At 40.5% G+C, this 26,163-nt stretch overlaps 2 protein-coding genes across 3 annotated transcripts; one reads left to right on the top strand and one right to left on the bottom strand.

The window, feature by feature from the left end:
* Positions 1 to 265: 265 nt before the first annotated feature.
* mars1 (methionyl-tRNA synthetase 1) lies at positions 266 to 21,226 on the top strand. Of its 2 annotated transcripts, XM_037784736.1 has the most exons (22): positions 266 to 518; positions 5,505 to 5,595; positions 6,901 to 6,979; positions 7,333 to 7,464; positions 8,155 to 8,230; positions 8,470 to 8,654; positions 9,657 to 9,763; positions 10,096 to 10,212; positions 10,474 to 10,677; positions 12,128 to 12,329; positions 12,470 to 12,544; positions 12,795 to 12,965; positions 14,226 to 14,321; positions 15,159 to 15,276; positions 15,421 to 15,634; positions 17,046 to 17,177; positions 17,448 to 17,552; positions 18,381 to 18,576; positions 19,204 to 19,275; positions 19,546 to 19,572; positions 19,874 to 20,011; positions 20,621 to 21,226. In XM_037784736.1, exons 1-22 carry the CDS (start codon positions 416 to 418, stop codon positions 20,768 to 20,770), a joined length of 2,790 nt encoding a protein of 929 aa, XP_037640664.1. In that variant the 5' UTR covers positions 266 to 415; the 3' UTR covers positions 20,771 to 21,226. The 2 variants fall into 2 exon arrangements, with proteins under 2 accessions (XP_037640664.1, XP_037640674.1); XM_037784746.1 differs by lacking the exon at positions 19,546 to 19,572 and having other exon boundaries at positions 267 to 518.
* Positions 21,227 to 21,352: 126 nt separating this feature from the next.
* ddit3 (DNA-damage-inducible transcript 3) lies at positions 21,353 to 25,674 on the bottom strand. The gene is made up of 4 exons (XM_037784815.1): positions 25,521 to 25,674; positions 23,985 to 24,044; positions 23,327 to 23,535; positions 21,353 to 23,118 (listed from the first exon to the last, which is right to left on the bottom strand). The coding sequence occupies exons 3-4, from the start codon at positions 23,480 to 23,482 to the stop codon at positions 22,333 to 22,335; spliced, it is 942 nt and encodes a 313-aa protein (XP_037640743.1). The 5' UTR covers positions 23,483 to 23,535; positions 23,985 to 24,044; positions 25,521 to 25,674; the 3' UTR covers positions 21,353 to 22,332.
* Between the last annotated feature and the right edge of the window lie 489 nt (positions 25,675 to 26,163).

Raw genomic sequence — 26,163 nt, 5'->3', positions numbered from 1 at the left:
AGATTGGCTACAGAAGCGCGATATGATTTTACATAGGGGGCCAATGAGATTACAGGCGACGCTGTGGTGCGCATGTTTAACTAACACAGCGTCGCCCGGTCCTGTAATGCACATCACCAAGAGACGAATCCCGCCCGGCGGTGCTACGCGGGAAACAAAAACAAGCACATCTCATCCAAATCGACGTTACGGATGTGGTGAAATGGATTATGGGAGGTGTAGTCCGTTTAATAGACAGCTATCATTTATGTGAACGACACAGACACCACTCCAAAAACTACAACTCACAAAACACGTCTTGCATCAGCAGTGTGGACCACACGCTCACCGGCAAAGTTACTACCAGCAGCTACTTTTTAAAGTAGTGAATACTACCACCATTAAAGCCGGTAATCAGTCCCAACATAGTGGCCAGATGAAGCTGTTCGTCAGTGAAGGCAACCCGCAGTGCCTGAAGGTGTTAGCCGCGGTAGCAGTGACTGGAGCTCAGTGTGACGTCCAGTATGTCAACCACGAAGGTAAGAAAGCATGGTTAGCTTATCATTACACATGGATCTAACTATAACGGTGACTGATAACTGATTATCAGTAATTATAGTGGGGGTTTGACAAAGTTTGAGCTGAGTTTGTGCTGTAACTGACGGTTGTAACAGTGGAATAGCAAGCTAACGTTAAGCTAGTCCTGATCAACTGTTAACTGTCAATCACTCGTTGCCAGGTTACATGTTTCTGCATCTGAGAAGCAGCTAGAAAACTCTCTTACTGACAACCACTGCTTTGTTTGCTTTGTTTAAGTAGTGTTTGATTGTGCAGCCTCATGAAGCTTTTGTTTAGCAGTACAGGTGTTGAGCTTCTACCTGTACAGATACAACAGTATACCTACAGATGTTGAGCTTCTACCTGTACAGTATACAACAGTATTCCTACAGATGTTGAGCTTCTACCTGTACAGTATACAACAGTATTCCTACAGATGTTGAGCTTCTACCTGTACAGTGTACAACAGTATACCTACAGATGTTGAGCTTCTACCTGTACAGTATACAACAGTATACCTACAGGTGTTGAGCTTCTACCTGTACAGTATACAACAGTATTCCTACAGGTGTTGAGCTTCTACCTGTACAGTATACAACAGTATTCCTACAGATGTTGAGCTTCTACCTGTACAGTGTACAACAGTATACCTACAGATGTTGAGCTTCTACCTGTGCAGTATACAACAGTATACCTACAGATGTTGAGCTTCTACCTGTACAGTATACAACAGTATACCTACAGGTGTTGAGCTTCTACCTGTACAGTATACAACAGTATACCTACAGGTGTTGAGCTTCTACCTGTACAGTATACAACAGTATACCTACAGATGTTGAGCTTATACCTGTACAGTATACAACAGTATACCTGTCATGTCTGGAACAGTCCAGGTTTTCTTGGATTGGGTTGCATTGTTAAGTTGTGGGGCTGTGCCAGACACAATCAAATATCTTGTTATTTTTGGCCCAGTGCCTTGACACGAATATAGGGATGATTATAAGATAAGATAAGATAAGATAAAATATTCCTTGCAAAAAACAAGATGCATCAGCTTACACAGTAAAAAAAAGAGCTAAACAAAGTGTAACAAAATATGAACCATTTAAATAGAAGGAAGTATAAAAACAGGAGAAGTATATACAGTATTGACAATAAACAGACTATTAACAAAATTGCACAAGTGGAAAATGATATTGCACATTATCTAGGAATGGTTATTGTTGCTTTAGCATTATTACACAAAAGACAAATCTGGGGAATGATACATTGATTCATTCACTGTCCAAGTAAACACATTCTTCTTTTGTTTTTTACTTCTGTTATTAGGAGTGTTCTACAGTATTGTTATTCTACATGGTACAAGAGTTTGTCCACTACTTTAAAGTCAAAACTGCTCCACCAAATGAAAATCTGCTCAAAGATTGCAGGGGAACCCCTTGAGAAATTATATGAATCAGCCTATCATAATAACATATTAAGGCTGGCTAACACCATCGTCTCTGACCCCAACCATGTTTTGAACAGTGAATATGAATTGTTACCATCAAATCGGAGATACAGGGTTACACGATTTAATAAGGTTAGACTGAAGCACTCTTTTATACACCAGTCAATCCTCAAACTAAATATGGGGCCTAATCCCAGATCAAATGTACGATGAAGGGCCCTGAATATTGTCTTCCGTGATTGTAATGTTTAAATGTACGTATCCTTGTTTCTTGTCTTTGTCCTTTTTGGGATGTTGCAAATGGAATCGCTGTGATGCAAAACAAATTTCAAACCTGTCTGACAATAAAGTATTATCGTATAATCGTATCGTAAGTGCAGTGGTGGAAGAAGTAGTCCGATTTTTACCTAAAGGGAAAATTCGCCACCTCCTTTTATGTGGATATCTTATCAGTGCTGATGGTAAATTTAGTTCACTGAAGAAATAAATTCCCTTGTGCGTGCTGTATTGACCAAGAAAGCTGATTCCTCCTGCTGCGGAGCTGTGCCATAACGGTACAGGTGTTATGTCGAAGACTGTTCCCCCGCCGAATAGTGTTCCAATAGTGTTGCCAAAATGATGGCGCCCCCCCAGGGTGCATTGCGCGGGAGAGCGAGTTCGATACATAGACCTTTATAGGCTACGTATATGTAGCTAGCCGATATATGTATATATCAAAGGTTCGCTACGTCTGAAATAAACAATATAACCTCACAACATGTCAATGAAGAAAATATTCGTACACCTTAACAGAAAAAAAATACGACTGCAACGTTAAACCTTCTGAATTCAAGGTACACACTTCCTTCAAACTGGACAGAAACAAAATAAAACTCACCAAAACCATCAGTCAGTTAGTTTTTCCACTATTCCAACAATCAGCAACTCTGGTTTGGTCAAAAATAGATCCATAATTCACTGAGTTATATGTGAAAATATGCTGGCTATACATGCTGCATTTCTGTGCTGCCCGCGGGCAGTGGCGTTGGAGGTGTTCCACCGAAATGTGTGACCACTGAAATGTGTGACTGCAGAGAGCCAGCAACACATGAGGTCACCATTTCTGACTGCTCTTCTTCAGAAAATGTGACCCCACTGTACCTGTATAATAAATGAGACAAATACGTGACAGAAAACACACAAAACTAAATTATTAAAAAACATACATGTATTTTTTATGTTTTTACTTTAAAAATGTATTCCAGAAACTCTAAAAGAAAAGCAAAAGATAGGTTCATGCATGGTAACGCACACATGGCTTGCTCTCGGGGTTGTCGTCGGCACGGCATCCAACAACGAATTTTCCCTTTAAGTAAAAGTAGCAATACCATAGTGTAGTAATACTCTATTACGAGTAAGTTCAAAATGTTAAATAAAAGTGCAAAAGTATTAGCATTGAAATATAGGCCTACTTGAGTAAAAAAAAAAGTAAAAGTACTTATTATGCAGAATGGCCTAAAAGGCCCGAAAAGCTTATTATATTATTGGATTCTCTTTACTGATGCATTAATGTGTTCATCACTGTAACGTTGCAGCTGGTAAAGGTGAAGCTAATTGTTTGCTATGCGGTAGCTTGTGAATTTCACCAAAGGATCAATAAAGTCTCGTCTTTATCCACAATAATACATCATCATATATTTATTGATTATATTTTGTATCCTTCGTTCCTACTCTCACCTATGCTCATGAGGGTTGGGTCATGACCGAAAGAACGAGATCGCGGGTACAAGCGGCCGAAATGGGTTTCCTCAGGAGGGTGGCTGTCGTCTCCCTTAGAGATAGGGTGAGAAGCTCAGTCATCTGTGAGGGACTCGGAGTAGAGCCGCTGCTTCTTTGCGTCGAAAGGAGCCAGTTGAGGTGGTTTGGGCATCTAGTACGGATGCCCCCTGGACGCCTCCCTTGGGAGGTGTTCCAGGCACGACCAGCTGGGAGGAGACCACGGGGAAGACCCAGGACTAGGTGGAGAGATTATATCTCTACTCTGGCCTGGGAACGCCTCGGGATCCCCCAGTCAGAGCTGGTTAATGTGGCCCGGGAAAGGGAAGTTTGGGGTCCCCTGCTGGAGCTGTTGCCCCCGCGAACCGAACCCGGATAAGCGGTTGAAGATGGATGGATGGATGGATGGATTTTGTATTAATCATCTGAATCTGTAAAGTTACTAGTAACAAAAGCTCTCTAATAAAGGTAGGTTAGAGGAGGAAAAAGTACAATATTAGGAGTAGCCTAGAAGTATAAAGTTGCAGAAAATAGAAATATTCAAGTAAAGTACACTTACCTTAAAATTGTACTTAAATACAGGGCTTGAGTAAATGTATTTAGTTACTTTCCACCACTAGTCAGTTCCAATACCAAGCATGTTTAAAAAGTTGTACCATTTAACTTTTTAAGCTCTATGGTCATGTGACTAATCTCTGAGCCACAGTTAAAAATGTTTTCCAAAGAGAGGTTATCTTAATGCAAGTTGTCCTCCCTGGACTACGTTCAGTAATGACTCAAACATTGTGTATTGTTTTGCATCGAGTCCCTTTCTACTATTGCTACGACTTAAGGTACTACTGCAACATCATCTAGATGCTGCTGTGTAAAGGGATTCTATTCTAATTAAATGGTAATACATACATCCCAGCTCTGGTCTTATGTTGTGATTGACTCTCTTCAGTCCCAGATGTGTGCTAGTCCTGTGTGGGGGCTGGATCACAGTGATGAATAACCAGGACCATCTGGCATGCAGCCTCAGTGTATGAATGAAGTGAACTGTACTGAGAGACACATTATGTATATAAACACTATAGAGGTTCGCAAGTACATTTGTATCATATGTCACTATGCATTGTTGTTCAAAATCTGTGGAAGAATACAGTACTGTCACTGCGTTGATGGAACTGAGATGTTTTTTGCTATCTATCAAATGATTCATTACAAAGTCTTGCACATTTATTAAGGTGAATGTAGTAAAAATGTAATTATTTTCTGCTATATTGAATCCTAGAGCCACCATAACATATCAAATATTATTGTTGAAGTGAAGACACCAGTAAAAATGTATTATCAGAATCCCTCATGTGGTGATACATTACAGATTAAGAAGAGTAAATCCTTGGCCTTCTATGTGACCTTTGTGTTCGTCATAGGTTATTCTAGTAACTAGTAAAGTATTGAGGCTGAGAATTTGATCACAGGATTATGAGTCTTGTGTTATTAGTTCTCCTTGAAGATGCAGCATTGGATTCAGATATAATCTCTGCCCAGAAGTGTTGAAATGAATTGGATCTAATGAATGTAGATTTTTTTTCTTATCTCTCTCTCTAAAGACACACCCATTAGAAAGAGGATTTACAGTTTGTACCAACAGGTGGTCAAACTAGTTTAGAAACACGCTCATCTACATACATAACAATCTTGTCTGCTGTTGTGTGTGTGTGTTATTTGGTGGTATCTGAACAAACATTGTGATTTCTTTTTTTTTTTCTTTTTCCAGAGAGAGTGGTGCCCTTCCTTAGCCGTCCAGCCTTGCCAGCCCTGCTCCTGCCTAGTGGACTGCAACTTTTCAGCTCCAATGCCATCTGCCGGTCAGTAGACTATAGACATTCCCGCTTTGTTATTTATGAATGCCAAGTTGGCATGAATGTGAAGGCTGTTAATCACTGCATCCGTATAACGGTTCAGATATACAAAATCCTAGAGGGTCAGTTAAAAAACAAATCATATTTTTCTCTTGTCTCAATCTTTATCTGATAGCTTTGACTGTAACTGCTCAGGTCTTAATGCTGTGAGCCCCTACAAATGAAATTTAAGGTTGATATCTCAAAACCTGGGAAAATAAAACCAAAACTATCTGAATGGTTATATACCACTAGAGGTAAATGAGAAAATATGTTTTTTTTGTAATTTGGGTGAATTGATCCTTGAAAGCTTCAGTGGGCAGAATGTTTTTGGCATCATTGGGCAAAAATTCCATAATAACTTTTTCAGCATATTGTAATTCAAGTGTTCTGAGAGAAAACTAGACTTTTGCACCTCATCATGGCTCTGTTTTCAGGCTTTAAAAAATCTAGCTTGTGACGGGAGACTTTGACCAATCACAGGTTATTTCAGAGAGAGAGAGCTTTTCTATTGGCTGTGCTGGTGGGTGGTGCTTGGTATTTCCTCAACTGATCTCAACATGGCTGCCGGGTCACAAACGTTCTCATTTTACAGCTAGACATTTGAGGAAAGAAATAGACATTACAGTAACAGAATATTGATTCATATTTGATCAGCGCTGCCTAGTTTGACCGTTTGATCAGAGTTTGCGAGTGATTGACAGCTGCTCAGAGACGGCAGGCTCCAGCTCGGCTCTGATTAGTTGTTTTCTTCCGGTCTGTGAAATCTTGCAGATGCTGTTAGGAGCACCGGAGGACACAGAGACACATGATTTTTTCACATTATCTGTGTCATGCGCTATTGTCAGAATATAGTGACTGTTTTATAAAAATAACCTTTTTAAATCATATTTGCTCCAATTCTACCCACTGCTGCTTTAACTCTGTCAGCAGCCAATGCAGTGTTTTTCCTATTTCAATTTATTTCCATGTCGTATGTAATTAATGATGAATCGGACAAATGTATTGATTTGAAAATGCAGAAGTTATACTACAAAGTGAGGCCGGCAACAATATCAGTGAAATGTTAATGCTTTAGTTTGACATTGATTACATTGCAATGACATTTTGAGACACATTGTACAGTAACTAACTCCTGAAGGTGAAGATGTGGCAAATATCTATATTTTAGGTTTGTTTGTTTGGTACATGAGAGTAAATTCCTTTTGAAACCAAGTACAATGCAACTCTTTGACACAACTTCCTTCTGTTTTCCTTTTTTTAACCCCTTAGCTACCTGTTTGAAGTAAATGGACAAGACTCCAGTGAGCTTTGCAATCAGTGGCTTGAATGGGAGACCACAGATCTTCAGGTAAGCTCCACATAAAAACAAACCTTTCAGTTCTGCTGGTAATCTGTTGTAAAAAAAAAAACTCTTTGAGATGCAAACTATTTTCAGTTCCTGCTTTTGTACGCTTTCTTGTGCAGAATCCTCTTACTGTTGCTCAATGCGTTGCCAACAGGGACATACAGTATATCCATGCAGCGCAATGATTAAAGCTCATGATGCTCTCAAAACAACAATGTACTGAAGAAATCTATCAGCATGCTCTGCAGGGTTTAAGAAAATGAATTGTTTAACCTCCGTCATGCTTCTTTGGCTTACTGCTTGATCCGGTGTTGTTCAATCAATTCTAATTAATCTGTTTTGTCTTATGTGTGCAGCCTGCGCTGCTACAGGCCCTTCACATGGCAGTGCTGCAGGGGAAAGGATCAGAGGTGTCCAAGGTCCTCCAAGGGCCCCTAAACTACCTGGAGCAAAGCTTGAGCAAGGGGAACACGCCATATTTAACTGGGGTACAGCATCCACTGTTTAGCTACTACCTATTTTTCTATTAAGTTGCCATGTATGGCATGAGAGTGACAGAAAATCAAATCAAACACTCAAACAAGGCTTTTTCAGGCTATATAATATATGATCAAGTCAAAAGTTCATGATGCCTCTGCGGGAGCTCAGCTGAGCTCAGCTGAGCTAAACTGAGCGTCTCCTCTGCGCCACATCAGGCTCCTCCGGCAACATTTCCTTTTTTCTTCTTTTCAGCTGCTGATGCTGGGCGAGTGATGCATTTTTAAGTTGAAAAGATTCATCTGGGGAGGAGCTCCCTCATGTTGCAGATGTGCCTGAGTGTGGGTGGGTGGGGGATCAGTTCTCTGTGGTATTTGCAGCCCCTGTGGCAACAAGTCATCTGCGTCTGTCATGTATTTCATGTGTACAGAAATCTGTTTTGTTAAGTCTCTTGGTGATTGGCATGGCTTGGAGGAGCCCTGTGTAAAGCTAAAGAAAAACTGTGGTAAGCACACACAGTGAGGAAGTCACAGCAGTACGTATAGTCCATATTTAGTCAGATGCAAGCGCACAAAACAATCATGCTGAAAATAGCATTTAGGTTTTGATGGGATGTCAGGAAATGACACATGGCAAGTTCAGGAATAGTGTGTAGTAATTGTTTTAAAAAATGATGTTCATGAAACTGTGTTGTGTTTCAGGAAGCTGTTTCAGTTGCTGATCTTGTTTTGTGGGCTGCGCTGTACCCTGTTTTATCTGACTCTTCACTAACATTGGGTAAGTACAAATAAACTTTATTAACATATATATTTTTGAAATACCTCAACTTCCTCCCTATTTTCATTTATCAATTTTCTTTTCTGTTTTCCTTCATTTACCTTCTTTATTTTATTTTCAAATATCTTATCTATATTATGTTACAACGGTGCTTACTGCAACCCTTCACTTTCCTCTTCTGCTTTTTTACCCCGTTTCTCTCTCCTACCATTTCCCTCCTTCTTTTTCCTTTTTTACAGGCGAACGTGCGTCTGTGAAGGCTTGGTTTGACCGTGGGGCTGTTATGCACAGTTTTCAGTCTGCTGCTCAGAAAGTGCTGCAGGGAAAAGGTCTGCAGGGCATGAAGAGCTACATGCAGAGGCAGCCTGCCCCACAGAGCAGCCAGCGCAGAGACACACAGCCATGCAACAGCAGCCCTGCTGAGGTATAAGCCAGATCATCAGGATGACTATTAGACTCAAAGCATTCTTACTGAACAAAAAAACTATTCAGAGGGGCTTCAGCGACGAACTACACTTGTGCTTTTTTGCCTCAGGAAAAAATGTACGCTCTGTGAGGTTTCCAAGAAAATGTCTTTTTTTATTTTCTTCGAGCTATAGATGCACAACACAAACAACAGCTTGCAAGACGCATGTGACCGTCTGTCACACGTTTCCTTTCCCACGTTTTACTTCACCGTAGGAAGAAAGTTAAAGCATTCAAAGGGTTGCGAGGCTTGAATTGATGTCACTTAAAGCAAGAAGGGCTCTCCTGTAAAGCAGACGCAGTCTCCGTGTGAGAGTTAACCTGGCTCTGTGAAAGCTACGTTAACACCTGTGTTAAGATATAGAACATGCAGCATGTGGAGGTTACATCACTATTTCTTTATCCTCTGTTCTCTTTCTTGGGTAAGCATGGGAGGATTTCAACAGGTGTCAGTCAAATTTAGCAGCAGCACTCATGGCTCCCTGTCAGAGGAAGATGCAGAATGTGCATCTCAGATTGCTAAATGCTTTATTTTCGGGCTTTGGGTTAGAGGTCAAAAAGTCAGGTGTCAGGTTATTCTTATTTTTTGCTTGTTAACTTCATGTTGAAATGGAGCTAATTTTGATGTTAAGTTCAGTCTTTGTGAGTCTCCAAAGCCAGTACATTAGTACACCAGTATTGTTAGTGGAACAGCTAGTTTTATCATTATGTACTGCTTTCAGTGGCAATAAACTTTTGGGTTTGTTGATCAAAATTTCTAAGATTGGAAATGATTTACATGTCATGGAAAGTAACAATTCAAATTTTTGGCCACAGGGATAATATTTAACAAAAAAAGCTAATATAATTACAGGATTTAAAAAAAAAAAAAAAAAGTTCTACTCGTGGAGATTACTAACCTTACAAGTTGGTTTCGGTTTAATTCCAAATGAATGATTCTCTATATCTAACTGTTTGTTAGGATGAAGGTGAGCGTGCAGTTTCAGAAGAAGAGATGGAGGCAGCTGCTCTCAACTGGAGTAAAGGTTTGAACACCTGTCCATTGGCTACAGACAGACAGCACCCCATGTAAGTAATTAAAAGTGCTGTTTCCCATTCTAGACATGAAGCAGATACTCTTATTCAGAGTGATTTACAGTTAGTGTGTTGTGCAGTGCAGCTTAGGATGTTGTATGATGTTGTGGGGATCACATCACATAAGACCCACAAACTACAATGTTACCCAGTAACGTCATATTGATGAATCAACCTAATTTTTTCCTGGAAAGTGCATTTATCAACAGCAGAAGAGTGAGTTGAGCTGCAAAATGTAGAAATTTTACCCCTGAGGATGTCGACATAACTCTTGAGAGGTTATGTGATAGGAAGATTAAACCCCACATCTGTGTGTTTCCTACCAGTTTGCCACAGGAGGGCAAGCGAAACCTCCTTGTGACCAGCGCCTTGCCTTATGTCAACAACGTCCCCCACCTGGGCAACATCATCGGCTGCGTCCTCAGCACTGATGTCTTCTGCAGGTACGAATTTAATGTATTTTTTCTGTTTACATAGGTGCCAACAAAATACTGATAATCATGAACAACATATTGACCTCTCATTTTCCACTTCACCTTATCCTGCTTTCTTCTTCACTCACCCTCTCTGTTATTCACTCTGTTACTGCCCATCGTCATCTCTCTATTGCTCCTTATATTTTTTCATTTATTTTTTCTTCTCTGTCACTTGCCATCCCTCTCTTATGTCTTACTGCACTGACCGCATGCGTCTTCTCCTCTTAGGTACGGCCGTATGCGCGGCTGGAACGTGCTGTTTATATGTGGCACAGATGAGTACGGCACAGCTACAGAGAACAAGGCCAGAGAGGAGGGTCTGACACCGCAGCAGATCTGCGACAAATACCATGCCATCCACTCCGATATCTACAAGTGGTTCCAGATCGACTTTGACTTTTTTGGCCGAACCACCACCGAGAAGCAGACGGAGTAAGTGCAAGCAGGGATGAAGGCTGTAGTTGGCCCATTTGTAATGTAATCTACAGTTATGTGAGAAATTAATGACGGGGCTTTTCTTTCACCATAATCAAAGTTAAACAGCAAAGGTAAAGATAAAGCTAAACACAATAATAATTCAGAGCTTGCTTCACGACACTGGTCCTCTCATGGGGAGCAGTTGTTTCTGATGCTGCTTGGCTTTGGTGTGAAAGGGCAAACACGTTTCCTTACGATTACTACACAGTTACGTAACATAAGATTACTATAATCTTGCAGTAGATACTGGTGTGGATGTCTAGCTCTCTCAAGCATAAACTCTACTCTACTTAATCTCAGAGATTATTGAGCATGATTGTTGAATGTAGGTTACTACTAAATAAAAGAAGAAAATCCCAAAAGAAAACCTATTTAAAAAAAAATAATTTAAATTATTTAGTCAAGCAACAATGTGGGGTGTGGTGTGTAAAAGCAGATTCAGACAGTCAGGTGAGGCTCCTCTTCAATGTGATACTATAATAATGTGTTTATTCAAGAGACAGTATCACTTTTCACAGCTTTTTAAAAAGTCAGCAGAAAGGAAAAGGCATTGGCAGTGGAGTCGATCTAGGACAAATCAATTGGACGTTCTGTAGTAAAGTTATCTATTTAATATTATTGATGAGGTAACTTAAATCTGGAGGTGAAATGAATTACTTCAAAGTTATGGATTATTGCTCTAAGGAATTATTGAAACAATGAAAGCAATGGAGTCGTGATTTCTTGTCAGTGTGTGTATAGATAAGGTGTTCGATTCTATTTTGTTTGTATAGGTGTTTAAGTAAGACATGGAAAGATGTTTTTTTATTTATTTATTTTTATTTATTTATTTTTCCTCAGTGAAGATGAGACTTTAATCCTTGAGCTTTTGTACATAGAAAAGGATTACAAAGATAGATGTTTTGTGGGCTTTGCTTTGATAAATAAAACATAAAAGGCATCAAACACCATGCACCAGAACCATGTTCTTTGAAAAATGAAAACACCCCACAGATTAAAGACTTTTGACTTGATTCATGAAAAGTACTTTGGATGTGAGGTCTTACATTTTAGATATACAAATCCAACACCAAAGATTACCATCAGCTTTGTTTTTTGTACCATTTTACTTCATGTTTTATTTCACCAAACCAATAACACCAACTCTCCTCCCTTTATCTTCTTTTTCTGGTATATCGCTATATTGATCCTTAAAGTTTACATAATTTTCTAGCTCACACGGAAGAGCAGTATTGAGCTGAGTTGGAAAACAAAAATGGGGTCAGGATTTAATGACTCATTAGTTCCCACACAACACATTAGTCAGTGTGTTAATGCACCTTAAACTCGGGTCAAAAGATCAACATGTCGTGGCACAACACCCGGAGTATCTTTCAACTAACTTTGTCCTCTGTTATCCTCTTAGGATCGCCCAGAATATTTTCTGGCGAATCCACAAGCATGGTTTCCTAGTGGAAGACACGGTGGAGCAACTGCGTTGTGAAAACTGCCAACGTTTCCTCGCCGACCGCTTCGTAGAAGGCATCTGTCCCCACTGCAGCTACCCAGAGGCTCGTGGTGACCAGTGTGACAAATGTGGGCGGCTCATCAACGCTGTGGAGCTCAGGGTGAGTTCATGATAAAAGGCAAGAGGAGGATGATGAATCTATGCTGATTATTGCCATTAATTGACTATTGGAAAGAGTAATGGGGATAGCAATTGCGATTCCATTTCTGTTGGATCATTGTTGGCGGTTGTCCCCTTTAGGAACCCCAGTGTAAGGTCTGCAAGCAGAGTCCAGTCGTCCGCTGCTCCAAACATCTTTTCCTGGACCTACCAAAGGTATGCTTTTCACACTGCATTGTAAGTTTAGATGGTGCTTTTTTTTTTCTCACAGGGATCGAGACAGAGTTATCTTGTTTAGAAAGTACAAACAGAGAGTGTGAAGTGGAAGTCCAAGTCAGACAGCTCGTGATAGGCAGTTATCCCTATGGTCATTTTATTATATAAACTCTTTCTGGAGCTGTGGTTCGGAGTCAAGACATTTGGTGTTTTTGTCAACATTTTCATTCTCACTCTTTCTCTCATACAGCTACAGGCTCAGTTGGAGACGTGGCTGGACAAGTCAACCGGCATAGGAGACTGGACAGCAAACGCCAAACAGATCACTCGCTCCTGGGTGAGAGATGGACTCAAACCTCGCTGCATCACCAGGGACCTGCGGTGGGGAACGCCAGTGCCTCATCCTGACTTTAAAGAGAAGGTCTGCTATTGTCACCTTTTGAGTAAAAACACATTTTTCACATTACAAATCTTCGTAATTTGCTTGTTTATAGTTTATTATAGAGTAGAAAAGATGCACACACAACTCAGTTGTTTCTTGAAGCATAACAAAGCACTACTGCTCAGCTAAATTACCTGCTGAGAAGATAATGAATGCAAACACTTAAGTCTAAGGTCAGGTTCCTAATTAAACATTGGAAATGACTATGCACTTCATTAGCTGCTTACAAATGCTGCAGTGACAGATGATACTGCGGTGCTCTCTAATAGCACACTGGGACACTCTCCAGGTCTGGCATGTCTAGACATGTTGGTACACTGACCACTCCTTTTAGTACACACCTCTAAAACTTCCTCCAAACAGTAATACATCAGTCACGTTGTGCATCTTGAGGATTTTTTTCATTCCTCCTAATCTTTGATTGTGTCTGAAATTCCACACTAACATGCTATTTAGTACGCTAAAACAGTATGTGAGATTTTTTTAGTTTGTCCTAAACCAATAGAACGCGAATTTAGTACTATTTCCAGTGAAATATTACAGTATGCAACGCTGGACACTACGGCCTCATAATTATCCCACACTGCAATAAGGTAGTAACGACAACATTCATAACAGACGTTGACGGACGGTTCTGTAACATCAATAACACTTTGATTTAAGTTTGAGTATATGATTTAATTTTGCCAGGCATAATATATTTTTTTAATTAGTTCAGACTTTGATTGTCTCAAATAATTTTTTGGTCACATGAGGTTGGCATGGGTTACCATGGTTACACATCTCCAACCGGCAAGGAGGCTCTCAGGAAGTGACGACATAAATTATTGCTGTGTGTCCGAAAAGATACACACTACTGTTTATTCACACGATAGTACACATATTGGGTATGTAGTGCATAGTATGCGATTTCTGAAATAGTCTGTGTGTCTCTTTTTAGTATGATTCATCGCTGAATTAATTTCTGCATGTCTTAATGCAAATATTTGTACATATTTCATATTTTTAAAATTCTCATTTTCTTTTTAATTTTTGTACTTCTTTAGATATATTGGGTTTATATTGTAGCATTATGTACATAATTTACATGTTACCTTTATTTCTGTTTCTTACATTTCTTATGTTAATAGAAGAGCAACTATAATACCCAAATTTCTCATTCTGTAACAAAGTCTCTCTCTCTCTCTCTCTCTCTCTCTCTCTCTCTCTCTCTCTCTCTCTCTCTCGCTGCCTCTGCAGGTGTTCTACGTGTGGTTTGACGCCCCCATTGGTTATCTGTCCATTACCGCAAACTACACCGACCAATGGGAAAAGTGGTGGAAGAATCCTCATCAGGTACCCCACCCTAGCTCCTCCCCCACCCCCACCCGACACATGCATGTCAGGAGTTATGAGCCGAGCGGAGCACTGATGCACGAGCTTGGCACAGACTGTGTCCTCTTTACAACACAGAATGGGTCTGATTGCTTTTTTCATCGCCCCATCTGGTCTTTTGCACTCTCCATTAAGACACAGTGTAATTCCTGGCCCCATATAACCCTAATGTGAAACAGAGGAAGACATAACCTCTTTGATTATGAATAAAATGAACAAGCGGTTTTGTACCCACAGCGACAATGTACACACAGTATAATGTGTAGGAGATACAGCTCTTTGTACTTTGTAGTTGCCATCCAGTCCTAGATTCTCCCCCTTTGAGATAAAAGTCTCGGCACGATCAGTCTACCATACTGTAGGTTCTTGGTTTTTGTTGTTCATGATGCCATCAGCAGCTTTACTGAGAAAGGGGAACTACATAGCTTCCCACACATACAGTAAGAAGCGTGTTAGTTAGCTAGCTTCTTCATTTACATGTGGACTTCATTTAACAAGTTCTTAAAACAACCTATAGATAAAAGAACAAAATTCAACATATCTTCCTCACGCTCACTGACTCACTCATCTCATCACTCTCCATCTGAAAGCCCAGGATTGAGCTTCTGTTGTGTGTGTGTGTGTGCGTGTGCGTGTGCGTGTGCGTGTGTGTGTGTACGTGCGTGTGTTGGCCTGTGTTTGCAGAGAGAGAGAGATGGGGGTTGGGGAGAGCTGATAAGTCCTCTTTGAACTGGATGATCTCATGATGATCTAATATGATGTCATCCTCACGGTGCAGTTTTGTGTCTCTGCCACTAGGTGGAGCTGTACAACTTCATGGCCAAAGACAATGTGCCATTCCACAGCGTGGTGTTTCCCTGCTCCCTACTGGGAGCTCAGGACAACTACACGCTGGTCAACCACCTCATCGCCACTGGTAAACACTCGTTTCAACTGACTGATTTTATTGATATATTATATTATTAGACTAATTCACAACACATCTTAAAATTGTTTGTCATGAATGGTCACATTCACACTGTCAGCTTTGACAGTGACTAATGCTGTAACTTCCCCACAGAGTATCTGAATTACGAGGACACTAAGTTCTCCAAGAGCCGTGGCGTGGGCGTTTTTGGAGACATGGCCAAGGACACAGGCATCCCGTCGGATGTGTGGCGGTTCTACCTCCTCTATGTGCGTCCAGAGGGACAGGATTCAGCCTTCTCCTGGGCTGACATGGCTCTGAAGAACAACTCTGAGCTGCTCAACAACTTGGGCAACTTTATCAACAGGTTGGTGATAGTCACATGTTATTAAAATGAATTCCTGTGTTCTATATGTGATTAGAAATAGTAGAATTTAGACGCACATCAGAGGTCAACTTTCCCCAATGACCCTAACAAGGTGACCTGTACCTATCTCCTCATGCTACTCGTTCCCAGCCATCTGACTTTAGGACATTTTCTGTTTCTTTTTTCTATATAAATTGTTTTGATCAGCTGAGATTAATCACAAGTGAAATAAAAATGGGGGCAATCCACCTCAAGTTGCTCACATTTGGTTCTCAATAAGTTTCACTCAAAAAGTAAATACACGGCAAAACTGTCATCCAGTCCAATTAACAACTAAGTTTTCAGATTGTTGTACTCTGTTAGAGCGGTAACTATTACAAGAGGCTCACCCTAGTTTTCTAAATTTGTTTGGGATGGCGTAATTTAGCCCCAATTACATCGCCTCAAATGATTTTTAAAAGATCAGGGTTAAAATCCTACATCAAAGATTTTTCTCAGCAGCTTTTTTTTTTTTCAAAGTACCTTGATCTTCAAAATTGGTCTCGGGCAGCAACGTTGATGCCTAATTGGTTCAAAAATATCTTGTAGATTGCATCCAGCCGGAGGTGTTGGAGGTAGAAAAGTATTCTGCTTCAGAAAAGAAATGTCTGTCCTTGCCTGGATCCAGTTGCTCAATCACTGCATCAGTAGCGACAGTGTGTCCATCTTAGGCCCGCTTTTTCAAATTTATAAACGATTCAGGGCCGTGGTGTTCAATTTCAGCGTGACAAACCAAAATACGTAAATCCTTACTTAACATTTACCAGCAGCAAATAGGACTTTATTGATTAGGATGATTCAGTTATTGTAACAATGAGAATATTACTCTTTATTTTCCCAGGATGAAAAAAACTCTTTGCTTTGTCTTTGTTAATTAGTTTCACTAATTAAAAGACTCTAATTAAAAATGCAGGTCACACAAAGTTCATCATCAATCATCATCAAACATCAAAATCCCAGTTCTTTGTAAATTTGACAGTGGTCTGGCAGATAGCGGCTGAGAGACTTGTAAAATATAGAACAGTCTGTTGCATCAGACGTGACAAAAACGTTCTCACTACGAACATCTTCCTGATGTACACATAAAACTCATTTTAGAAACAACCAGCTCCAGACACAGCTCCGATGAAGGAGCTGCGATGAGGCTCAATGCAGCACACTGTTGTGTTAGTTTACACTAGCGGAGCACTGTATTACATCTGGCAACAAAATCTATAATTTATAAAACAATTAGCAAGTCAAGTAGCGTGCCCTTCTCCCGTTTTGTTCTCTCCCTGTTTCTCTCGCTGCCTCTCTTGCTCCGTTCCCACATTTTTCCCTGACCCCCATTTCCTTTTTTAACACCCCCGCCCCCTCTCCCTCTCTCCTCCAGAGCTGGCATGTTTGTCACCAAATTCTTTGAGGGTTGTGTTCCTGTGATGGAGCTCCAGCAGGAAGATAAGAGGCTCCTGGCTCTGGTGGGCTGGGAGCTGCAGCAGTACATCCAGCTCATGGACAAAGTCAAGTAAGACTATTCGACTTACATGCTGTACGTCTCAAAAGGTTGATGTTGGGATATCAATTTAATTGAAGTAAAACTCTGCTTGTCTTTAATTAGATTCATTCAGTGATCTAAAATTATTGAAATTTGAAAATGTATACGGAAATTGTCAGTAAAGGCAAAACACACTAGTAGATAAACCCATATTTGTACTTCTACTGAAGTAGATTGTGTATAATGGGTCTGCTGTCAGTGTCACACTATCATCAAATCTTCTTTGAAATGTTCCACCAGAATCCGCGACGCTCTGAGAACCATCCTCAACATCTCTCGCCATGGCAACCAGTACATTCAGGTCAATGAACCCTGGAAGAAGATCAAAGGAGGAGACACAGAGAGGTGAGGTGGCCTTGACCAGTTTAACACAATCTGTACCGCTGTAGGTTTTTACGAGGTAGATAGATCTGTGTTGCAAATATGTAAATTCTCATTTGATATTAAAACTAGGGCTGTCAATCGATTAAAATATTTAATTGATTGTCCATAGTTAATCACGATTAATCTTAAATTAATGGCACATTTTTTCTCTGTTCAAAATGTACCTTAAAGGGAGATTTGTCAACTATTTAATACTCTTATCAACATGGGGGTGGGCATATGTGGTTGCTTTATGCAAAAATGTATTATTGGAAATCAATTAACAACACAAAACAATGACAGATATTGTCCAGAAACCCTCACAGGTACTGCATTTAGTATAAAGAATATGCTCAAATCATAACATGGCAAACTGCAGCCCAACAGGCAACAACAGCTGTCAGTGTGTCAGTGTGATGACTTGACTATGACTTGCCACAAACTGCATGTGATTATCATAAAGTGGGCATGTCTGTAAAGTGGAGACTCGTGGGTACCCAGAGAACCCATTTTCATTCAAGTTGCGTTAATGCGTTAAAACGAATTTTGCGTTAACTTTGACAGCCCTAATTAAAACGGAGATGAACCACTCTCCTTTTGAAGACGGACTCCTTCATTCACAGTCATTTATCTTAATTTGATTGAGCACAGATTTAATTCATAAAACCAATTCTCAGAAGAAAGAATATTATTATGAGCAGCCAACTAGAAGAGCAGTAGTTATAATTTCTGTCCATTGTAAGATTAACCAAAACATTTAGATTCCTGATCCGTCTGACTGACTGACTGATCTCCGTCTCTCCTCTTCAGGCAGCGTGCGGGCACCGTCACCGGCGTGTCTGTGAATATCGCCTGCTTGCTGTCGGTGATGCTGCTGCCATACATGCCAACGGTCAGCCAAACCATCAGGGATCAATTCAATGCCCCTCAGTCTTGCGTCAATACCATGTTGCAGAGCACTGGCACTTTTGTATGTTCCCTGAGTGCCGGACACCGCATCGGCACTGTGAGTATGACCTGAGACAGCACACACACACACACACACACACCTGTGGAACCTCCTGTACGTTGACGCTGGGTGATACAATGAGGATGCAACAGCTTGTCAATATTTCAGTACTCTGGAGGACATTGTAGTCGTGTGAACACACACACACACACACACACACACACTTAAGAATAATAGCCTAGACGGCGTTTGGAGGCCTCAGCCCTCCAACAGCAAGTTTCTCTCCGGCCACTTGTCCCTTCAGGCCTAATTGTGGCAACTTGTGTGTACAGCAGCCTGCCAACGCTGCATTCGATCTCTAAGGCTATGGTGATTCGTGACTGAGGTCTCCAGACAAGCAAAAGCACACTAATGCAGCGCACACAACCTCTCCGACAAATCACGTAATGCTGCACCGAAGAGTGGCGATCATGAAACTCTCAACTTTCTCACACATAGTTATCTACTCACTTACTTGCATAATCCTCATTGTTCAAAGATGAGCACAGAGCCTCCAGGTTACATTTTCCAGCTACACTGGCCTTGGGCTTGATCCACAATCACAAACTTTTTAAATATTCCTGCATATATTTTTTTTAATTTCTACCTTTTTCGTTCTCCCCCTGCCACCCCTTCTGTTCCCAGGTCAGTCCGTTGTTCCAGAAACTGGAGGTGGACCAGATTGAGGCTTTGAAGAAGAAATTTGGCGGACAGCAGGTATTTGATGTTTATGACGCCTAATGGTCTGTGCACGAGTTCAGTCAGAAACTTGTAGTAATACAGGTTGACTATTTATGAATAATGAAATAAGAAAGAATTGATAATGCATCGCCGTCAGATAGTCGCCCCGAATATGAATTGTACGTAATTGGAGTATCTGTCTTTTGAAACACGATGCAGAGCAAACACACTATGAATGTTTAAATAATGTGTTACACATCCATCATATAGATAAACATAATCCCTCTCTAAACCCTCTGCCTCCAGCCTGAAGACGAACCACCTAAAAAAAAGGTATCGAGCCGTATTTGTTTGTGAAGAGTCTGAGTCCATGCTGTGTCAATATAGATTAGCGCACGCCTTCACTAACACTAGCGGCTCATCTAACGTCCTCTCGGATTTCGAGTGTTACAGTCATCCCTGTGTGTCCAGTGTGATTCACCGCCCATTCACACTTAATGACTCATAAAATCCCGTCGTCATTTTGAGTGATGAGTGTTATTGTCTGAAATTAAGTTAAGTCATCTCTAGAAATAATAACCATCAAAACGCCTCAAATTCAAACATCTTCAATCTGTCTGTTTCTGCCCCTCAGACGCCGGCTCAGAGCGCTGGCAGCACTCCGTCTGCAGCTGTGCCAGCTCCTGCTTCTGCTGCTGTTGAGGTGGCGACGGTGAACGGAGGAGTGGACCCAGAAAAAGCCAAGCAGCTCACACAGGCGGTGACTGAGCAGGTGAGATCGCTGGCTTGCGGTAACACACTGTTGAGCGATCAACTCTAAACCCAATTCTTACATTTTTTTAGACATTTTGGAATCAATAATTTATCTGTCATTAGGCCATATATTTTTTTTTCAATAAGATTATTTTAATTGCATTGTTTTGTCTTTAAAATAATCTTTGTATGAGGAATAACAAAACGGATGTCATCTTCCGTAAGGAAACGAAAACGATCTTCGCAAAATCACACACAACAAACTGCTGGCCGTTGAAATGAATAACGGCTAATTTTAAAAGCTACATTTTATCTGTATCACTATTTGGAAAATTATTTTGTAACGCTTAGGTTTGTAATTTACTGATAAAAATGTTTTTTCCCAAATTTAGGATCTTTGAATTTTTTTACTTAAATGCGGCGGTTACATTTTTGGGAATCAAAGGTTTAATTCTCTGCATTTCCAAACCCAGACAGACGCGTTTAATTATTATCTCGCAAATTGCCGCCTTTGTTAATTGCTTATTATTTGACAAGAAACCTCTGTGACCATAGAAGCTGAAATGTTCAATTGAAGACAAATGTAGGTGTAAGAAATCTATTAAACCCGTCTTTTTATCTACCACAGGGGGAAAAGGTGCGAGCACTCAAAGCCCAGAAGGCGGAGAAGGCCGCGATCACAGCAGAGGTGACCAAACTGTTGGACCTTAAGAAGCAGCTGGCTCTGGCTGAGGGGAAGAGTCCCGAGCCTGCACCTCAGAAGGGCAAGAAGAAGTGAGACAGAAAAAAAAAAAAGCAAAATGAATTGAGGTTAGTGAGAGGAAGGGAAGAGTAGAAAGGTTTGAGGTATGATTGTGGAGAATGGGAACAAGATGTACACTAAGAGAGAGATGAGGGTATTAGCTTAAGGCAAAGCCGTGACAGGATCTAAGACAATGTGGTATTGGCACTGAGGACTAATGAAATGCTGGATAGGCCGACGGGGAAACGAAAACACACAAAGAGAGAGTCAAATGAATACAGCTACAGAATGGAGGGATTTTTCCAAATCCCTTCACCAAAAGAAACTGATTTTATACTCTCCCTGTGATAGAGTCAGCATACGATATTAGCGTTGGAAGGTGTGTTGCGCATTTTAAGATGTTTTTTTTATATCATCTGGAAAATTGTTTTTTTTCTCCCATTTGCTACAAATACCCTTTTATGGATCCAGAAAATAAATTGATTAAGTTGAGCTGAAAATTGTCTTTACTCTCCACCTTTCTCAATTACCTTTAGATTACACAACTGTTCTACAAAAAATAAATAAATCATTCATACACAGAACAAATAAACATAACATGACACAAAAAATTGCAAATTTTTTTCTTTTATTGCAAATTTGAGATTACAATGAAGGATAAAATAAACAGTATGGTAAAATACATGTAATTTTGATGATAAGAGCCATGCATATTATTCTACGATTAACAATTTATGTGACTGCAATGTGAAAAATAACAGTGGATATGTTGGCATTTTACAGTACAAGCCATTACAGTACAATTCTGTATATATTACAGCGTTATATAAAAATAGTAAATCAGAGTAGAACAACTTGTGGTAATTCTACCACATATTCCCATATTGATAGAAAAGGTCAGCTTAGAAAGTATAGCCGGGTCCTACTACCTAAATACACACACACACACACACACAAGCAATGGGTTATAAAAAAGTAAGAAAGATTATGAATTCTCTCCCAAAAACATCATTCTCTCATACTCACTGCACTGGGCACTTTCAGACTTTTCCTGAGCTCCTAAACTATCCACAAATTGGGGCAAATAATCTCTGCTAGCCAAATTGCAGCCCTTAAAGTAGGAGTTACAATTATTGCAAAACGGTGGGAATGGATGACAATGAAATGCGCACTCTGAACTAAGTTCCTTTCTGTCCAACATACAAATCATTAACTGTTATTTCTGCCATCCAATTTGATGCAACCTCTTTAAAATAACAAACATTCATCAAAACCACGGTATCATTTGCACTCAGAGCGGTCTGTTCTTCCTTTTCCTTTATACATGCTGGGTCTTTTTATTTGCCGCATTGCTGTTGCAGCCCCTTCTCTCTGTTCCTTTTCTTGTCTTGACTTTCATCACTTTCCTATCTCTTGCCATTTTAAGCTCTGTGTTTTCCCGAAAATCCTCTCGCTTATAAAATATATATCTTTGGTTTCCATCCTTTCCTGTCTAAGAGGCATTTCATGACCACCGTATTACACCTTTTCCTCACCACTGCTTATTCCAATTCTGTATGACCTGTCATCTTTTATTCTTGTCTTTCACTTCTTTCCCCTCATTTCCTGGTGTTGACTAGTCTCTCTATCAGGGCTCTACGTGTCCTCTGTACCTCCTCTCCCAACCTTTCAATCTCCGATTTCAAGCGCTCGTTCTGCTCCGTCAGCTCCTGCACCTTCCTCTCGTTCTCCTGCTCTCTTTCTCTGCGACTCTTTTTGGCAGATGAGAAGGATGAGGATGTGTGCTGCGTGGAGGAGGCGAAAGAGGACAAGGCACTGGTGGACCTCTCGCTGGTGGACCTCTTGCGTTTTCCCAGGCGGGAGGACGGGTAGGCAGAGGGAGAAGAGACGGGCGAGGAGGGAGAAGAACAATTTTGAGATGGCGACTGGGAGGCGGAAGAGGAGCAGGATGGAGAATCGGGGACGCAGGGCAGTTCCTCCTCGCTGGCTGAGGGAGAAGCAGGGTGGACGATATTAGCTTGGTGGTGTTGATGGTGGTGGTGGTAATAATAGCCGCCGCTGATCACCGCTCCGCTTGGATCCACCGTTCCCACTCCTCCTTCACTCAGCAACTCGAAAAACTCTGGAGGCAGCAGATCGCTGCCGCCTCCTGTCGAGCTATCTCCACTTCTCCCACTCTCAGCCTCCGTCCGTCGCTCTTCTGCAACAGCTGGACTCATGCAGGAGGATGAGGAAGAGGAAGATGATGATGAGGTGTGATGCAGAGGCTGGGTGTTGTGGATCTCCTCTTTTGTCCGATGGACACCCTCGCCCCACGTCTGGCCTCCGTCCGTCAGCCACGTCAGAGAACAACTCTCCAGAACATCCAGAAACTCCGGCTCTTTCTGCAAAAACACAAAAACAGAAATGTCAACGCCTGCCAAAACATGTCAAATATCAGAGTGTAAGTTCATTTCAAATCGCTTAGTACGTGAACACAAAACGCTAAAACAAACCTAAAAAAGTGAGAAATTAACGAAAATACAATGGACAACAGACACTCACACTCATCATGTGAGGTGTGATGGCCATTTCATTCATCAAGCTACTGACCTCGGTGCATGTGGGGGCACGTGCCAGTTTTGCCCCTCCCGTGTCGGAGCCCAGAATATCCTGCAGGTCCTCATACCACGCCTCCAACTCTGCACCACACAACGGCCCCACGCCAGGGGGGTACGGCGGGGGCAGGTGTAGCCACTCGGCAGTCATCTCGCCAGTCAGTCGCAACACACAGGTACTCGGCCACACGGTTCACACTGGACCTGTGAGGGGAGGGGTGGCCAGACACGGGAGGGATGGGAAAACGAGAAGAGCGCAGCACGTTAGGCGACTCACACGTCACAGAAACTCCGCCTTGTTGGTTTTTTACTGTTCTGCAACTGGTTGAGTTTAGTAGGTATGCAGTGATAAAGGATTGGCGTGTGTCATTACTGAGAATACTGCAAGAAGACATTATCTATATAATTATTCACGCTGTAATAAAGAAAACTAGTACATTATATTGCGTAAACCACCTAATTGTAAAATGAAATAACATTGATACTAGATGAGGACTGCACTGAAATTGCTGATAAAGAGAAATTTGAAGATTTTAATTATGTATAAAATATTGGATAACCTAAACAAAGTTATTAAAATGAACAAATTGATCAAATCACAATCTTAACTTCACAAACACACAGCATGCAGAATGTCAAATATGAGAATTTACCTTTAGGAAGACTGTTAATCAAGTCTGCCAATTTGTTGGAGATAGCTTGTCCCAACAATTCTGAAAGACAAAAAGCATTTGACCGGTTAGTCTTAAAAAAATACGAAAAATGTTTCTTCTGACGGCTGAAATTTGCTGAGATTTCAGAATCATAGTGATGATTTGCACAAATACAGAGCCAGCTTAGTAAGGGAAATAAAATGTGCCTTAAACTAAACATTAATGGCTGCTTTGGAAAATGTCGAAAAATTAAAAATAATGGCAAAACAAATAAATAAATCAATAATTGTTAAAATGATCAACAAGTAGGTGGAAAATAAAATTCCTGTCACTTATAATTCTTGTAAACAAAGACCAAAATGATCTCTATTGCGCCCCCTGCTTTCTACGGTCCTCAAAACACGTTGGGATCGATAAACAAGTGGTTAAAAGGGAGAAGTAGATCCTTATATTGATCCCTCCTGGCCTGACAGTCAGCTCTACTGCTATTATGAAACACTTAAAGCTGTCCAAAACAAAAAATAAATAATAATAATAAAAAATAAAAAAATCCATCATCATTACTATGATTATTTTATAGACAAAGCCTGTAACTGCAAAGTTTGATTTATAAGGATATCCAATCTTCTCCTTTAAATGTGAAAATAGAAAATAAACATTCCTACACATCTGTAGCGTTGACAGTGATAATAAACACATTATAAAAGTGATAAAGAATAAAGAAATGCTCTTTAAATTGATGTTAAACTTCCTGTGTGAACGCAGGCATTTAGACACTTTGACTTGGTACATAAAAAAACAAGCCAATTGTTATTTTCTTAAACAATTATTTTTTACATTAAAACTAATTTTTATATTTTCTTTTTCTTTAGTTTAGGGCTACATGTCCACTGTCAGCCAAGACAATTACGTCATGGAAATGTGAGTCCAGCAGGAGGAGGTTTCAGGGCGAAACAAAAGGAAACGTTACATAGAGAGAGAGGGAAAAAGAGTGGGTTTGGGATAAAAAGACAAAATAGACATCTATTAATTTAGTTGTAAATGTTTACTATTTAATTGTAAATGTTTACTATTTAGTTGTAAATGTTTACTATAAAAGGGGTTAGTTAAAAGAGTGGAAAAACAAATTAGCTGTCACAAATAAAAGCCGATTCGTCTCTAGTCCCCACCATTATACTGTCAGACATCTGTGACTTTACTCACATGCAATGACACTTAAAAGAATAGAAAATAAGATGCTGTAGCTACAAAACGCACTATATATATTAAAAAACACATTTGTCACTTTGAATGAGCAAAACCTTTCTTAAAGAAAACTTCAAGTCCGAGCTTTGACAACTAGTCAGACAGAAGCAGACAACCCTTAAAAACAACATTGTGATGGGTTAAGACAACTGTTATTCTATAAATGGCACACATGGATATGTGCCACTGTCCAGACAGTCCAGTCCACCAGAGACCACTTCAACTCTCTGAAACACTGACAAACATGCACTAACTAGTCAACAACACCACTCCACAGTAATCTCCACTTACCCTTTTTCGTTTATTCGCTCGCCTTCTCGACTGTCTTGAACTCGAATGTGGGTATTTTAGTATTGATTGGTGATAGCTCATGTTAACCATTGTTCAGTCTGGACGGCTGAATGTGATTCTGACGGAAACTCCCGGCCGTGTTTATATACAGAGACACGCCAACCGAACTATGCGAGCTGCATCACAACCTAGCCTAGAGCACAATGACAAGCGTTCTCACGGGCCAATCAGGAGCAGCGGAGTTAAGATATTTTCCTTAACGACATCCAATCGGGAGACGCGGAATACAGCAACGAGGGCGGGGCTTCTGTGTCTCTCTCAGCTGCTTCTCTCAGCTCTGTATAGTTTGTACGAGCAAGCAATTGTGATGCAGTCATAAGACGGCCAGGACGAATTTGGGGCGTATGGGAGTCACATGAAAGGAATGATGCAATGCTTGGCAACCAATTTCTAGCTGGGGATAACACCAGCAAGAATCAGAACATGTTTTATTAAACAGTGTTGGCTCTATAACTAAAAAAAAAAAATCTAAAAATATACATATATGCATGGATGTAGCTAATGTCGAAGAATTTGTTTGTTTCCGGAACATAATATGAGCTAATTTTTTATCAAGAATTGTTTTATTGTAGTAAAAAATTTT

This window comes from Sebastes umbrosus, chromosome 1, assembly GCF_015220745.1.
Source record: "Sebastes umbrosus isolate fSebUmb1 chromosome 1, fSebUmb1.pri, whole genome shotgun sequence".
Taxonomy (NCBI): domain Eukaryota; kingdom Metazoa; phylum Chordata; class Actinopteri; order Perciformes; family Sebastidae; genus Sebastes; species Sebastes umbrosus.
The sequence above is the reverse complement of the archived record's forward strand: the minus strand, read 5'-3'. Positions and strand labels throughout refer to the sequence as shown.

What these genes read in the sequence shown, in the direction of transcription:
- mars1 (XM_037784736.1), top strand. Translation starts at nt 416, where the DNA reads ATGAAGCTGTTCGTCAGTGAAGGCAACCCGCAGTGCCTGAAGGTGTTA. An exon ending in AGCTCCAATGCCATCTGCCG is followed by an intron (nt 5,596 to 6,900) that starts GTCAGTAGACTA and finishes TTAACCCCTTAG; the next exon opens with CTACCTGTTTGAAGTAAATG. An exon ending in AAAGGAGGAGACACAGAGAG is followed by an intron (nt 17,553 to 18,380) that starts GTGAGGTGGCCT and finishes TCTCCTCTTCAG; the next exon opens with GCAGCGTGCGGGCACCGTCA.
- ddit3 (XM_037784815.1), bottom strand. Translation starts at nt 23,482, where the DNA reads ATGACTGCCGAGTGGCTACACCTGCCCCCGCCGTACCCCCCTGGCGTG. An exon ending in GTGCCCCCACATGCACCGAG is followed by an intron (nt 23,119 to 23,326) that starts GTCAGTAGCTTG and finishes GTGTTTTTGCAG; the next exon opens with AAAGAGCCGGAGTTTCTGGA.